We start from the raw sequence: 15,892 nt of genomic DNA on the forward strand, positions 1-15,892 counted from the left end.
CAATAGTGTCATTATCGACGAAACTCCAGAGTCCTGGTTGCTAGAAACCCAGCCGTTAGAACTAAGTCGAATGTCTATTCCGCCGAATGGCTTTGTTGGTTCTGCCTCGTTTTACACCTTTCATCCGTCACAGACAGCAGCGATAGGATTTTGTTTCTATGATAATCCTGCGGATGCCCAGGGCATCACCACTTCTCAACAACAACAATATGAACAAGTAGACCAGAATCCTCGCGTTCTGGTCGGTGTGGTTGCCAGAGCTAGGCTGTCCTCGCGGTAGCATATTCTGGTTGGCGCAGGGCTCGGCCTTGATGGAGCACTACTCAGAATGCACAAAGAAGCTGACAGGGTAGCGATCGAATCATTGGGTTTTGAGGAGGTTAGCATTATTCTTAGAGCTGGAAGGCAGCCTGATACTCGGGAGACATGTCAGCCCAGAAACTCGAGGGGTACAGCACATCTATCACTTTCATGACGAGAGCAAATGATGCAATGCTAGTCAGGTTGGTACCTTGGTAGTAGTCACGGATATGATCCTCCTGCGGGCGTTATGATAACCTCGATAAGGGGGCGAGCAAGTTTCGTTTCTCCTTGGGCGGCTCGTACTACATCTTCTATCGATGGTGGCGGTCGGCTGACAGACTCCGCGTTGCTAGGGTTTCCAGACTGTGTACACTTCTTCACAACCATTTCACGACACTTTCATGCTTGGAGCAAAACATGCGGGCTATTATGCTCCATGAGGTCTGTCTGGTTGATTCGAGCATTCTCGCTGCTCAGTCTTCCAACTGGACCCCCTCCCCGAGGAGTCCACATTCTTCAAGCTCTGGTTCAGACACAAGTCGAAGAAACTTGGTAACCCGGCGCTCGTGATCTCCGCGATGCCATCTCCGTTGCACCCTCACACTCAACACCTTTCTCCGTTACCAGTCTGTACTTCCTCTTCGCCTATAAACGATTGAGGTTGCATGCTGGCGTTTCTTCACCATCACTCATCGTCTGCAAAACACAAAGTCAAACAAAGTCGCAACCATCAAACAGAAGAAAGCTACCCCTAAGAGACAAGCTATTTCCGAGGCGCGTCTCTTGCACACAAATTTGCGACAAACCTCCCACCAAGCAAGTCATAACAAATCACTACCACAATGGCGGTCATCAATCCAATCCATATTGGAACCCGCGCTTTCGGCAACCTTCACGACCTCGTGGTCGATCGGCTGCCAACAACTGGCCCAGCAGCAAAGACCCAAACCCATGCAGCTAGAGAGTTCCATCCAAGCTCAAGCCTACCTGCAGAAGCAAAACTCTCGCTCGGAATCAACGACGCTCAAATCCTCAGCCAACGCCGCCGAGACGCGCACAACAACGTCAGCCATGACAGGGCGAACAAACCCAACCACAACAGCGCCAAGCACACTACGTCCAAGCAGAACCACCCCAGCAACTGTCACAAGAACAACGACCCCGTTGCAACCAGGTGGAATCACGCCGACACAAACACTGGCGACACCACATTCAACTACACACCACAGCCCGGCCCAGGAGTGCCCGGCTTCTCGCACGGCCGTTACTGCCACTGCAGTGCCTGCAACAACTCCAGACTTCGACACAGCAAAGACACAAAGCCAATCGCCTGCCCAAATAATGGCCGCCCTAAAGACGCCGCCCGCAAACGCGATCTGGAAGAAAAGCAACGGCTCAAGGAACGCCTCCAACGCCGCAATGGCGACGACGTGGACGACGATTGCGACGACGACGCTACCACCCTGCCCGAGCCGGTCCATGCTACCACGCGCGAGGCCGCGCAGCTCACTACTACAAACCAAAACCAAGAAGACGTCGACTTCAACGCAGCCCACGCACACCTGCGCCACACCCAACAACCACACCGTCAACAGAAACAACCACAAACCATCGCGGAACGGCTGCGCGGAGAGGCGTTCAAGTACCATTCCATCGACTACCCCTACGACCAAGAGGCGCTCGAACGAGCCGCCAAGGTCGTCCCAGACGCATGGCGCTTCGACAAGGACGGCATGCCGCGCGAGGAGCTCCTCCGGTACATGAGCCCAAACCATCCGTGCATCAGACAGTCTCGTAGCGCCGGGATCCTGCCATACACTGATGGGGACAGCACCTACTACACCACGCGCTGGGAGCAGATCCAGCAGCAACAACTTCAACAACGAGCCCACAAGGAGCGGGCTTTGCAAGGACACAACGACGAGTCTGGTGTCTCCTGCTCCGACAACAGGGACAAGAAAGAAGACAGCAATGACGACGACGAGGAATGCATCGAGGAGCCGCGGTCGGCACAGAGAGAGCTGTGGTGCTGGGAGACCAAGGCGGATGCGGTATACGTGCCGTACTTCAGCGTCCACAAGCCAAAGGACGAGGTTAAGGACTGGTTCGAGTTTGTAGAGGAGAATTGGGAGTCCACCTTTTGATCGGGGGCCCCGGGAGGACATTGGACGATGAATACGGTGATAGACTTTGATGGAACGACGTAGAGACATACTGCGGCTAATGATAATGGGACATTATGCAAATACTTTCTTATCACATCTCGAACGATTCTTCACTAGTGTCTGTCCATGTGCAGCTCCTGTCCTGCATTCCTTTGCTTAATAAGCTGACCTGCCCCAGCCAGAAGTTGGGGGGAGCCGTTTTGCAAGACTCTTGACTTCAAGAAACTGTGTATCTGCGTCATTTTCCGGCTGGACTCACAGCTTCTCCAATCGTTCTTTTATTAGCTGTGTGCCAGTCAGGGTGTGCCAAAGGAATGCCAGTGTTGTCACGAGCTCAAATTTTCTCCAAATCCCAAGGCCTGCCTGCGAGTTCAGGATTTAGCCGACGGCAACCGAATTTCTGATCCAGGGGACCACCTCCCTGCACTGCCTTGCGGAGAACGGTGAAGAATGTCTGAGCTTCTCGATCACCCGCTGGACTCGGGAACACTATGCACACGCTAATGCTGCGGAAAACCGTGAGGGGTTGCGCTTCATCACGGACCGGGAGGGCTGGCCAAAATATGATTCGCAGAAGCTTAGAGCGTCTTCTGGTGTAGTAGGCGATATCACGCGCAGGAGCAAGAAGAAGCTGTGCGCGACTCTGCACGTCTTGCCCTCTGTTCCTGGGTGAAGCCACCCGCACTCTGTAGAACTCTACACATGGCCAGCCACGCCTGTTTCGTCAGGTGATGTTTGTTGCCCTTGTACCCGCGGTATTGGGCTCAGGGAATATCAGGCGCAATGATACCAGTTTGTGCCTGGTTCTGGAGCCGAGACCGTTCTGCATGGCCGTTGGTGCAGGGGTCCCCCCTTCGCAAATAAAAGTGCGCTAGCCATGCATGTGGCGCGGAGGGCTTTCAGGGGCAGGGCAGAGTGGGCTGCTAATCTGCTGCAGGTACGGGGCAGCACGAGCCGGGGTGGAGGGGGGATCGCAGGGGTCGTGGGGAACGCACCTGAGCAGCTGCCCAGATCACCTCATTTCAGAGCTCCTCCTGGGCCGAGTCTCGTCACTCTCGCTGGCGTCGCGTTCACTTTGTCCGTCGTCTTTATGTGCTTGCTCTTGGTTTGCTCTTTGTCAACTTGGCTGGCAGCTTCACCCACACACCACACCGGCCACAATCGACCACTCACAGCACATCCTGTGGAATGTACTGCTAGTTGGCAGGTCTCACCTGTGCCTTCTCCCTGAGACACGCATCCCCGGCGGCATATACCGAATCGCGTCTGGAGATCGCAGATCATCCCACTCAAGCTCTGCTGGCTCCCAGAAACTCGTCTCTCCCAAGACCACCTCGACATCAACCCAGAAGGCGATCACTCTCCACCATGATACCCACCAGACGGGCTGTGGCCGTGGCCGCAATGCTCATCGCCCACGCCAATGCCTGGCCACATCTTTTCCCTCGACAGACCGACGGCCCGGCCCCTTGGGTCACTGTCGACGCCTCTGGAGTTGCAAGCACCGTCACACCCGCCGTCAGCACCGTGTCTGGCACAACTGCCATCGTGGACGGCGCGCCCGCCGATGTCACAGGGACCGTCAGGACAGTCCCGTACTGGGACACAACATCCACCATCACCGACACGCCCTCACCGCCAAAGCCGACGGGCGAAGTCGCTGGTGCTTTCGCCGTCTGCAAGAACCGTGCCGGCAAGGATGCGCCATTCTGCAGCCCGCAAGCAGGCTCGAAACTCTTTCCCGGGTCGCGGTACTACTGTAAGTCTAGAACCGAGCGAGAACCATGCCAGCTGAACGAAGCTTGGGAAGCCATGCTAACAAGATCCTTGTGCTTCACACAGTCACGTGGGACCCGGAATACTTCACCCCTAATGCCTCCGTCATCGTGGCGGCGCGCTACTATAACGAGTCCACCGGCGAGATCGGCGACGAGGCCTTCCGCTCGCCCAAGAACCTCGGGACCCGCGGCTTCTGGGCCTATCCCATCGACTCGAGCCTCCTGCGCAGCCCACTCATCTCCTCGCAGACCATCATAGTCCAGATCATCACCGACAAGGCCGGTCTCGCCACCCGACAGGATAGCCCTGACAGCGCCAACAACCTCACAATCGCTGGGCCCATCGTCTCGATCACCAAGGAGTCCGGTCCTGTCGCGGAGCAGCATTTCAACATGCCCACAGGTCCTGCGCTGTACATCGGCCTGCCCGCGATCGGCGGGTTCATCCTGATCTGCGTGATAGGCGTGTGCCTGTGGAACAGGAAGCACCGCAAGATCAACCTCGGCAACATCATGTCGCGCTCGCGCCACGGCTACGGCGCGGGCAAGTCCGCGCGGTCGAGGCTGCGGATGGGCACGAGCCGCAAGTTCAAGGAGCACATCCAGCTCCGCGAGCGGGAGATTATGCAGCAGCAGTCGGCCAGCCGATCCCCAGCTGGTCCCCCGAGCCCGTACTACAGAGATGTGTCCCCGCCCTTGCCGTCTCCTGGGCGGCCACGGAGGGATTACAACGACGATGAGGATCTGGGTAGTCTAGTGGGTACGCCAGTCGAGGAGCGCAAGATGAACTTTGACGGAGGCAAGGCGCAGACCGGCGGAAGTTCGGGGAATGTGTTCCGTGACGAGATGAGGAGGCAAAACACCGAGAGGTTCTGATCTACGCGTGCGTCCCGAAAAGAAGCAATTAATGTCTAGTTGGTTGGATCTACAGCAGGCTGTTAATATGTGTCTACGGGAAGCCAGATTCTGTGTAGCCGCGTAGCGAGCGACTATGTTTTCAAGAAATGGTTGATCTGACATTGAAATCAATCTGGTATCATGATAGACTATATGTTATGTGACCGAAAAGCCCTGGAGCTAAAACCTGCAGGCGGCCAAAGTCTTCGACTCTGGGCGAAGCCTGCTTTCCGCACCACACAGCCAGTGCGCAACCGTGAGACACGCGCGCTTCATGAAGCACAACGAAAGTACGACCCAAACACTTTCCGCGCGACCTTGTCCAGGACCGAGCGACCGCCCTGACTTGCAGAGGAAAGTTCTCGCCTTGGGGTATTACATGTCTTCCCGCCCGGCGACTGTCCGTGTTGCTGTTCTTGGCCGGCATCCTGCGTGTTTCGCTTTCGCTCGCAGTAAGTGGTGCCCACCGTGCTCGTCTTGACCGTCGTTGGCCGCATCGTCTCGTGCGAGCGCGAGCGCACCGGCGGCAGTGCCGGTGGGACCACAGCAGCGGCGATCAGCGGGCTCTCGAGGATGCGCTCGTACGACTTGCTGCGGCGCGACCGGCGCAGCGAAAGCGGCGGTGGCGGCGGCGACGAGGAGGAGGAGGAGGAGGAGAAGGAGCCGACCTGCGGGAGCGGGGCCAGCGACACGTGAGCGTAAGAGCGCTTCCTCCCTCTGCTGCCCCTCGCCGCCGGCCGGGTCGTCGGCGGATGATGGGGGCTCTTCTTCTTCTTCTTGGGCGCGCCCGAGGGCGGGAACATGGATAGCAGCTCGGCGTGGTAGTAGCGCGAGCGGAGCACGATGCTTTCCCGTTGGCGCTGGGTCAGAAGCAGACACGGCCGTACTGGTGGTGAGGACGACCTTGTGCTGCTGCTGCTGCTGCGACTTCTGCGGATCGGCGCCTCTGCACAATCGTCGTCGGACTGGGCGCGTGGAAACAGGGAGATGTGGCTGGCGCTGCGGCTCGGGCGGTGCTCGCGGACGCGCGGCACGGCGCCTGGTGGGTTGGGAGGCAAAGGCTTGTCGAGGGAGACGAGGCTTGGGTTTGCACGGGGTGTCGGTGGCGTCGCCGTCGTCTGGAGGGACTGGGATCGTTGGTGAGCTCGCCCTGACGACGATGAGGATCTGGTTGTGGTAGGCCTCGTATGCGGTCGCTCCAGCTGCTGCTGCTGCTGGTACGTGGATGGTGAGAGCTGATACATCTCGTCTTGTGCGCGAGGGACTGGGCACTCCGGAGTCTGAGGGTATTGCTGAGAATTCATGACGCTTGTTCGTGTTGTGAAATCGCAAGAGAAGTTGGTGTTGGAAGAGAGGCTGGAGTGCCGTGCCTCGGAGGTCGCAAAAGAACTTCGGCTTCGCCGTGACACGGAAGCAATGTGTTTAAAGGACAAGGGGCCTAGCTCAAAGATATAGCTAGAAAACAGCCCTCCTTCTCAAGGCCTTTCAAGATGCCAATCGAGTCTGTCTGTTGCGGAGTCGTCGCGTAGCTCGAGATTGAATGACCGCGTTTGCAAAAACTCAAAGGCCCCGGCCATTATTTACTGCAGAACAGCGCCGTTGACCTGAGCAGGTGGTCCATTCCCGTGATGGTAAGCGACGATTTTGCACTTTGCCACGCATCGTGTTGCCCTCCCACGTGCAGAAGCAATCAGTTGACTGTGCAGTGACCTTCTGCTGGTCTTTCTGTACACACACTAGTCTAGGCGCGTCGGCGCCGAGCGAAAACTGCAGTGTTTGCCCTGCCCTTGCTTGGCTGCACTCGTTTCGTTTCACCTGGGGCAGCTGCCGCGCCGGAATACTGGCTTTGATGTCGCCGATAGTCATGAAAATCAAATTGTTTCCCCATCCTTGGACACTGCATTGCACACCCGCTTTGCCGCCTCGGTCACGGGGGGGCACGGCACCGACGCAGCCAACCAAGCTTTAGCCGGCTGCGGTGTGTGGATAATCCCGGCATAAAGAGATGCAAGCGACTCGACGGAGGAACAATCGCGGCCAAGACACTTGCCGCCGCTCAAAGGAAGTTTATTCCTCATTGGAATGAGCCATGTTCTTTGTCAGACACCAACTCGACTGTGTTGGAATTGCGTGCACAGCCAATCACAACCAACAAAGGCGGGGCCCGCTTTCCTGATTTGGTCTTCTTCCAAAGGACGTGCATCACCCTCTCTCATGATGAACATTTCCTCTCATTGTTCTCTTTGTGCTTGACTGACACGCCGTACAGGTCAGACTGAAATTCGCCAACAAAGACCAAAACTCGCTTAGCTATGTACGTCATGGCTTCATCCACAATCACCAGTCGAGCACGCTTTGTTCCACACTGCACAAGAGCTCGTGCATCCTTGGCATCTGCGGGCTCAAATCTCAACATTGAGCAGACCATCAGCACCATTGGCCCTCATCTTGGCTCGACCCGAGACCACCCATCACCTACCTGCATCTGCAATAATCCGCGCAGGGTGAAAATCCCATCGCGAGCACAATGAGCGCGCCCTCCGGGATGGAAGACCACACCATAGACAACATGTTTGGTTCTTCGACATCGCTGCCCCAGACTCCGGTATGCCAACCTTGATTCTTGACACAGCCCGATTCCCATGAAGCAAGATGAAGGCTTACAAACGCTTCCTCAGGCCGGCCTATCATTATCGTTCGATACGTTGATGAGCACGGAATCATCACGCGCCCGAAAACCGATTCACGAGTAAGTTCTCAATGCGGCCTGTTCAAAAGCCCCGTTTACATCTCTAAACCCAATTACACACAAATCACAGGATAGTCGTAGTCCATGGGTTCGGGCTCCTCGGCGACAGCTTCCGAGCTCACCCCCAGCACTACCCTACCTTCGGCAGGACCATCGGCAGTGACGAACACCCGCATTACTACCAAGCGCGGCACGTTCTCGAAGAATGGATCCAAGACGCGGCCGAGACACTCTCCGAGCCAGTCAACGTGCGGCGGATGTCATTCAGCACAGCACAAGTCATGCAGCTGGGCAAACCGGTTCTCTGCGCCGCCGCACACAGGCTGTGCAACTCGCTCATGGAACTCACACTGGACGAGAGCTCTCCTCTTTTCCTCGGCGACCAGGGAGACGGCGACGGAGAAGGTAGCCATTTCTACTCCGAGTCGGCCGGCGGCCTTCTCCCGGTCTTCCGCTCGCGCAGGGTCACGTTCGTGGCTCACGGCCTCGGGATCTGGGTCGTGAAGCAGGCCCTCCTGTGGTTTGACTTCCACGGCACCCCACTCCATCCTGCCGCGACTTTCTTCTTTGACGGTGCGAGGATAACGAGCACGGACATGGTGCCGGGCTATCTCCACGATGCAGCCTCCCTGTTCGCGCTGCAGCAGGGGAACCTCCGCGGCGCGATGCTGGAAGATCTCGTGTGCCACCTCTTTGTCATCGAGCAGCACTTTGACACGCTCATGTCCGAGCACTACGGCGAGTGCGCGGAGATCAAGGACGCGGACACGGACGAGGCGAGACATCGCTACGAGATGGTCCAGTGCAATCACCAGTTGTGGCATCACCCTTCGCCGCCACTGCAAGCTTGGGGTGAGACTCACGCGCATCATCATGCACGGTTGTTCGCGCGTGGAGACGACCATGTGCTCGAACAGGTCGGCAGGTTGGCATTCCTAGAGCTCGCCAGGCACCTCGGCGAGGCCGTATCAGGCAATCACCTCAAGTCCTTGCAGGCGCTACCGCCCGTTGCCGAAGCCGCGCAGCGCAGAGCCCGAACGGATGTGGACTCTACGACGCTGCACAACGACGACTATGACAACGCGTCTGTCGTGTCTTCGAGCTCGAGATATAGCGAGGGCGATGGCCCGGTTGCGAAGACGCTGCCGGACGGACTGGAGAGCCAGCAAACAGAATTTCCTTGGGAACCACCAAACGAGACGTTACCTCAAGCTTCTCCGACTGGTTCAGAATGGCCGGATTTGCTCGTTTCGGAAAGCGGCGTTCGCGGAACTTCTGGCATGTCGATATCCTCAGCGCGAGAGCAGGCTGTGAACGTGCCTGACGATTGGCTCCGTCTCAGTGACCACCAGAGTACTGCGGCACAAGGCACTGCATCGTCTCAGATACCGCGCAACGAAAGCCACAATCACATGAGGTCTCATAACAACAGCTATGGCCTGTATTCACATAATTCCCCTGCCAACTTGGCTGGAAACCGAGACACGTTCGACTCTCTGGCCATTGAGAAATACATCGGCCGGAGCGGAGGCCCCCCTAAATCAAACCCAGATATCAGTGGTGTCACGGGATATTCGTATCTCGGTGGTAATTCAATGCTTGCGAACCTGCCATCTAGCGAGCCTCTCACGATCGGAGCTTCCGAGGATGCCCCGCAATCCGAAATGCTGATTGACTTCGAGCACGAAGAATCTGCCGCTACTGTGAGCAAGAGCGCCTCCGGCGCGGCTTCGAACCGTTCCCATCGACCTCGTGGACCTTTGAGCTGGGCAACCATGTCTTCAAGAAGCCCGGCCATCCGGGGTGAGGACGAGCAGGGCGAGCAACATTCACCAAAGACTTCTCCCGGACGACCTCAAGGACTGTTGGGCATGATCGACATGTCCTCGCATAGTCCGGCTCCTGTGGACACGGAGGCTCGTAATCAAGCCTGTGCCCAGTACCAGTCACCACGAGAACCACTGGACGTAGCGACAATGTCATCGAGCATGCAAGCCGAGAACCGTATTTCTCAGAGTAGCTCGGCGGGCGGTGATAGCACAACGACCGAAAGTGTTCTGCGATTATATGGGGAAAATGCATTGCGAGACTTCACCGACTTACAGAGGCCGATCTCTGTTAGCGTCCGACATACAGTTGCCGAGTCCATGACGGCGCGTGGAAGCACTGCCCCAGGCAATCTGATCGCCCCATGTGCTCCGGTGCATGCTACTGCCCCGACAGATGAGCTACGCAAAGAACCAAGCGGAAACATGCTCGAACAGGCACTACGGGAACTCGATTCAGTAGATGCAGGCAATTTAGAGCTGGAAGCTCTGGACGCTTTCATAGCCCAGCTCGCGGTGAGTGTCGAGGCCCAGCTGCCGGGACTAGACAGGAAGTGGCCCAATATCCGAAGGACTCTGAGGTGGCTGCTCCGGGACATCGAGCTTGCAAGGTATCAAGCTCACTCGATGAGGGAGCAGCAGCAGCCAAATTCAACACCTGAGAATGAAAGAGTGACCCTCGGGCGGGGTGGTCCTGGTGAAGAAAGCGTTGCGCGGGAGAACCACCGTATATGTGACTCGCGCGAAGCAAAGGAGGGCGTCTACTCTTCCAACCAGCATGGATCAATTCGCGCCCCGGAGCAGGCCCCATCGGCCACCGAGATTGGTAGGAAGGGGTTTAATTATCATCAGGGCTACAGCAAAACGCGAGAGCCAGAGGAGATACTGGGGGACGAGTATGCTGACGACGAAGACTATTCGTAGCCTAAGTTGCCAATACAGTAATGTTAGCGTGCCTCTATGTGCGAGAGAAAGCGGCCTGTCAGTCTTGGTTGAATAGACGCCAAGGTAGGAGAGAACGCGAGGTAGGAACAGGCCAGGTTGCTGCCAGAAAGGGCACAGTGTCTGGCTTGGCCCTGCCACGTTGATATCGAAGCAGTGCCAGACAAGGCATGTGAAGTTGTGTCCGCAACGTCGAGTACTGTCTAAACGTGGTTGGCGGAGGTCTCACATGCTCAGTGCAGATGACCAAGGCCGTCGCGTGAGCTCGTGGGGCAGGCACCACCCTGAAGACAGGGGGGTTTGGCTGCTGGAGCTTGGGGAAGCTGACCACCCACCGACCCGCAACCATCGTCATGGTCCCGTCTCACATGCAACATTCCACACCTGCCACGCATGTTCGAATATCCGCTCCAGTCCAAAGCAAAGGCTACCATCGCTCCGATTATGCATCAAACGGTCTCCCAGAGCTCATCGCCATCACCATAGTCCAAGACTTCCTCCAGGCCACCGCCAGCGAAGGCTTAGTTCCTAGGGGCGACGCGCAACCATGGCGTTCGCAAGGACCATCAGCACCGACTTTCCACGTTCGCAGAGCAGCGCATACGACCTAGACGAACTTTCACCACGGCCTGACGACTCCCTTCTGTCCCCCGCCCAAGGTCCCGAAGCTCGCATCCCAAGCACATCGCCAAGGCCATGGACCAGCCTGACGGACCGATCAGACACGAGCCGCAGAGACTCTGACGTCTCGTACCGTAGCGATGGCAGCAGCACGACCTCAGATAACAAGGGCAAGCTGAAAGCGATCGCCAATGCATATCCGAGCTCGAGGCGTGGCGATCCGAGAAGTCGAATGTCGCAGCTCAGAGGTCCCGACCTCTGGAAACCGCCGTTCGCATCCCCCAGCTCGCAGTCTCCGTCACAATACCAGAGCCCAGGCGAGCGGTCTTGGATCGGCGGCATCTTGCGGACTCGTCCTTTCTCCGAAGACGACGTATCCTATGCGCCAGCGGCGCCGCAAAGGATCCCGCCGCAGACACAGAGGCAGCCATCACGGGCGCCCTCTTCCGATGTTGACACCTCTTTCACGGTACTGCGCCGGCGGGAGCACGATATTACACGCCAGATCCAGTACTATCTGAATCAACAAGAGAAGGCACACGAGAGCAGCCCAATGGGACAAATCACCTCTGGGAACCCAGCTCGAGACTTGGACACTCAGGCAGAATCGCAGTACGAGTCTCAACAGTCATCCTATGGGCACGTGGTACCTGTGCGTCAACCCAAGAAAGGTCCAATCAGCTTGCGGCGGGCACGCAACGGCATCACAAACAGCATTGCGATGATGGCGGACTTGAAGTCGGAAGAGGACGCGCAAATCGCAGAGGCGGTTGCGCTTAGGAAGAAGGCGCTCGCAAAGCTGCAGGGAATGCAGTCTCGGATGTCATCAATCGACCATGATCTCAGTGTTATGCAAGACACGACGACAAACCCAGCACGGAAAAAGCTGCGCGAGAAGAGAGAACGATATACGAGCCTCTGCAATGACATCAAGGACCTTGAAGAGCAGCTGCGCCAAGCACGGCTTGAGAAGGGCATCATGGAGAGGCAGATGGAGGAGCTTCAGAGCAAGCTGGACTCGGACCTCAGTGGATACCAAGGCGCGAAGAAGGAATGCGAGCAGAGCCTCAGGGACCTCATGGGTCATCCTGGGGTACCTGCCTTGGACGTGGCAGATTTAGGATTCAAGGAGTGGCATGAGCTCGGGTTCAAATTCCTGGAGCAGCCGCGCAGCAAGCGCCGGCCAGACATGGCCAAGGAGTGGTGGGAAGGTGACCTGCGGTATCTAGAGGAATATCGCGACAAGCTCGAAAGAGAAAGGGCAGGGCTCGAAGAAGGTGGCCAGCTCTGGATCGACGCAGTAGCCAAGATTATTGACTACGAGCAGCGCCTGAGTAGCGCTTTAGGCATGGGCACCGAGGGAAGCAAATCTTCACAATGGAGCAGCGAACAATCTGATCCGAAGACGCTCCTGCTAGGCTTCTACACGCAGATGCAGGAGACAATTCGAGACCTCGAGGCGACACTCAAGTACGCCGAGTCGGAAGGCATGACTCTTTTGGTGGCAGCCATTGGCGCGGAAGTCGTCGCCATGCAGAATGGTCAAGATGTGTTTGCAAACTTGATCAAGAGTCAGGGGTGGGAGTTGCCGGCCGAGTCGAGATCGTCGACGCCGACGGGCAAGGATGAAGAGAGCCTCCTCGACATGCCGGCTGATTCCAGATCGAGGACAGAGCAAGAGCCAAGCCAGAGATCAACACAGTACCACGATGCGAACGAGGAGCTGAGCGGGAGCGTCATTCGGCGATGGGAAGAACCTTCGACAGCATCACCACAACCTCAGTCACTACGAGGCTCCAGAGTACAGCTTTCAGAAACCCATGACAAGATGGACGGGAGAACGAGGACAGACGCGTCAGATCCACCAAGCTCTCCGCCGGCCTTTAGCGCAGCTGTCCTCGACAAAACAAGGGAGGACACTGGCGCTGTTGATCAAATCCACGACGACCGCGACGCAACAAGCGACCAGGAGGAAGACGACAATGAGGTCCCAGCGGGACTTTTGAGCGAGCTGCATCTTAGACCTGGACAAGACAGCGATGATGAGCGCAATAACGATGACCACGACGACAATGCAGTGCCGAAAGAGTTCCTGAGCATGCACGATGATTAGCACGAGCTGCCAAAGGAATTCTGACAACAAAAGACCGAATTATGCAGATACTATAGTAATGAGATGATACAAAAATTGCAGCAGCAAGAAGCACAAGGACAAGATAACACCCAAGGCGAGGGCAAACTGCCCCATGAGGGAAGCAGAGTGGTGGTGCAAGTGAATTAACAACCTGCCCCACTCGGGTACACGACAGTTCTGTTCCAAGGTCACGAAGTCACAAGCTAAATTCCCCCACAACCAGACTATGAGGGGAAACCTGGACCCCGGGTCGCCTCCCAAGGGTCCCAGGGGAGGAAGGAGGAAGACAAAATAGAAAATAAGCTTAATTATCTTCCCGGGGCCGCCCGTGCATGATCGTCGCCCGTTTAGAATTTCTAAATACAACCCCCCCGTTCGAAGCGCCACGAGAATCCTCGGGTGGACGGGCAGTGGTAATGTGGGTTCTTGGGTGGTGCGTTGTGGGGACAGCATCGGGAGAGTTAGGACGACGAGCGGGCCTGGGCCGTTGGGGGCATACGGAACACCTCGGTTATGCATTTGGGACTAGGTTTGACATCTTTCTTTGTCTGTGCCAGAACGAAGAAAATAATAAAAAATGAAACTAAGAAAGCCCAGTGGTAGCTTCTCTTTGAATGCTGCTTGGAGAATGTACAGGTCAATCTGCGGACGGCATGTCTTGGCAGTCCTCGAGCGGCTTCTTGTAACTCGAAGAGCGACAGGCGGGTTTCTTCCAATAGCAAATAGCTGCAGGAGGATATTGCGCACGCCAAAAATTCGCAAAGCAAGGCATTTGCACTCTGGAACAGCAGCGGGAACACATATGATAAGCAACGATGCATTTGGAAATACCCTAAAAACGCCCAGAGATCGTGCGTGTCGTGAATACATAAACGGCAAAAACATCCGGAGCCTGTCCGCTTTGTTCTTCTTTGTCTCATTTTCATTTGCCTTTTCCCCCTTCTGCCATGTCCGTAAGGCACGGCAACAGCAGTGGCTGAGCTGGGTCGTGTGGGAGTGAGTGGTGATGAATGCTCCATTCTTTTGCAGAGAAATATGTCCGGCTCGAGGCTGTTCCTTTCCAGGTTCTCCGTGGCGACGCAATGTCGCCTGCCTCGTTTTGCCCTTAAGACATCATCGTCCTGTCAACGGAGTTTACCGGGTGCGCTTGAACCAGCCGCTGGATCCCGCGATGGCAGTAGACTGGTCCATGACCCACTCGCCGACGCCGAGATATCTCTCGACCCAGGTGTTGAGCTCCTTGTTCTCGCTGGATATCCGTTCGGTGTGGAAACTAGGCCTTCAAGCGTCCCCAGGCGCGGGGTCAGGTGTTAGCTGCTTCTCGTTCGCGCCGCCTCATCTGGGTTGGGAAAGATTGGGCGTGTTCATCTTTGGGGCGGTTTTGATTGTCGGGGGAAACTCACGTCAGGCCGGTCGAGCGGCGCATACCGGCAAGGATCGTAGAGACTGATGGAGGATATATGTTAGTCGCGGGAGCCTGAAAGCGAGGCATACTTTGGGGAACAAGGAAGCCACAGGACATACTCAGGACCGCATCAAAGGCGTAGTGGGTGAGACGGCCAAGCTTTGACCAGAGTCCAAACGTCAGCAAGTTGAGGAACTGACAGCACGAGCAGGTTCAGCATCCTGTCGAGTGAGCAGCAAGTCCCAAGGAGCTTGCTACGGCAACAGCGGAGCGGGTGAATGTGCATACCACCATGTTTGCGGTTGTGAGTGTTTGAAGTGTGTCGAACGAGCTCCGTTGGGGGGCGGGCGGGGGTTTCGGAGCCGAAGCGGAGGTAGTCCTTGGTTTGCTGCTGAGCAAGTCGTGTGTGCTTCTTCTACAAAGAAAAAGCAGTTCGAGGTGACGGATAGAAGCACGCGTGCCAAAGGGTTGATGTCGAAGTCGAGGTGTTGCGTGAGTATGAGGCCAGCAGGCAAGCATGAAGCTCAGTCATGCGACACCGCTCGCCAGGCAGAGACAAGGGGTCCTATCGCATGTGGGTTCCCCAACCTCCAACTCCACCTGCGTTGCGTGGCAGCTGAATGCCCTCAGGCAAGCTGTCTCGCGGTCCCGGGTAGGCTGTCGTTGATAGTCGACCGTGCTTATGTCAGGGCTGACTTAGCTCCGTCATCTTATCCCCGACTTTGCTGTCCACAGGTCCTTATCAATCTGGTGGTGGGGCCATGGGCGGCCCCGACCGTCAGGGAGGTTCCCCAGCGGAGTTGCCTACCTGCGACGGCTCTCATGGGGACAAGATGTTTTTCATTGCAAGCGAGCCTAAGTGGTGTCCAATGGCTTTGGCCCGTGGGGGGCATCAAGGGGCTCTTCTCGAATCCCAGAGCCTGCCTGGCTCGCCTGGCTCTGCGTCTGGTGGCTGCTTGCCCCCACCCCTTTGCGCTGTCGGACCGGTTGTTGCTGGCCGGCATCTCGACCCCCAAGATCTGCCACATCAGCAGTGCCGCCGCCGGAAATGTTGAGGATCCCAGCCAAGGGA

The 15,892-nt window shown here is 56.8% G+C and overlaps 6 protein-coding genes across 6 annotated transcripts; 4 read left to right on the top strand and 2 right to left on the bottom strand.

Annotated features, from left to right (window-relative positions):
• Positions 1-1,145: 1,145 nt before the first annotated feature.
• On the top strand, positions 1,146-2,447 carry B0I36DRAFT_354795 (uncharacterized protein; the record flags this gene model as incomplete). The annotated part of the gene is made up of 1 exon (XM_046157346.1): positions 1,146-2,447. The coding sequence occupies one exon, from the start codon at positions 1,146-1,148 to the stop codon at positions 2,445-2,447; it is 1,302 nt and encodes a 433-aa protein (XP_046006792.1).
• Positions 2,448-3,872: 1,425 nt separating this feature from the next.
• Positions 3,873-5,122, top strand: B0I36DRAFT_368541 (uncharacterized protein; the record flags this gene model as incomplete). Its single annotated transcript, XM_046159631.1, has 2 exons — positions 3,873-4,227; positions 4,311-5,122. The coding sequence occupies 2 exons, from the start codon at positions 3,873-3,875 to the stop codon at positions 5,120-5,122; spliced, it is 1,167 nt and encodes a 388-aa protein (XP_046006793.1).
• Positions 5,123-5,415: 293 nt separating this feature from the next.
• Positions 5,416-6,447, bottom strand: B0I36DRAFT_368542 (uncharacterized protein; the record flags this gene model as incomplete). Its single annotated transcript, XM_046159632.1, has 1 exon — positions 5,416-6,447. The coding sequence occupies one exon, from the start codon at positions 6,445-6,447 to the stop codon at positions 5,416-5,418; it is 1,032 nt and encodes a 343-aa protein (XP_046006794.1).
• A 1,223-nt stretch (positions 6,448-7,670) lies between these two features.
• B0I36DRAFT_368543 (uncharacterized protein) lies at positions 7,671-10,642 on the top strand (the record flags this gene model as incomplete). Its single annotated transcript, XM_046159633.1, has 3 exons — positions 7,671-7,748; positions 7,822-7,892; positions 7,963-10,642. 3 exons carry the CDS (start codon positions 7,671-7,673, stop codon positions 10,640-10,642), a joined length of 2,829 nt encoding a protein of 942 aa, XP_046006795.1.
• A 393-nt stretch (positions 10,643-11,035) lies between these two features.
• On the top strand, positions 11,036-13,635 carry B0I36DRAFT_40395 (uncharacterized protein). The gene has a single exon (XM_046161764.1). The coding sequence runs from the start codon at positions 11,208-11,210 to the stop codon at positions 13,392-13,394; it is 2,187 nt and encodes a 728-aa protein (XP_046006796.1). The 5' UTR covers positions 11,036-11,207; the 3' UTR covers positions 13,395-13,635.
• A 914-nt stretch (positions 13,636-14,549) lies between these two features.
• On the bottom strand, positions 14,550-15,114 carry B0I36DRAFT_368545 (uncharacterized protein; the record flags this gene model as incomplete). The annotated part of the gene is made up of 4 exons (XM_046159634.1): positions 14,550-14,688; positions 14,819-14,861; positions 14,940-15,015; positions 15,079-15,114. 4 exons carry the CDS (start codon positions 15,112-15,114, stop codon positions 14,550-14,552), a joined length of 294 nt encoding a protein of 97 aa, XP_046006797.1.
• Positions 15,115-15,892: the final 778 nt, after the last annotated feature.

Source organism: Microdochium trichocladiopsis, assembly GCF_020744255.1.
Source record: "Microdochium trichocladiopsis strain MPI-CAGE-CH-0230 chromosome Unknown B0I36scaffold_11, whole genome shotgun sequence".
In the NCBI taxonomy this organism is placed as follows: domain Eukaryota; kingdom Fungi; phylum Ascomycota; class Sordariomycetes; order Xylariales; family Microdochiaceae; genus Microdochium; species Microdochium trichocladiopsis.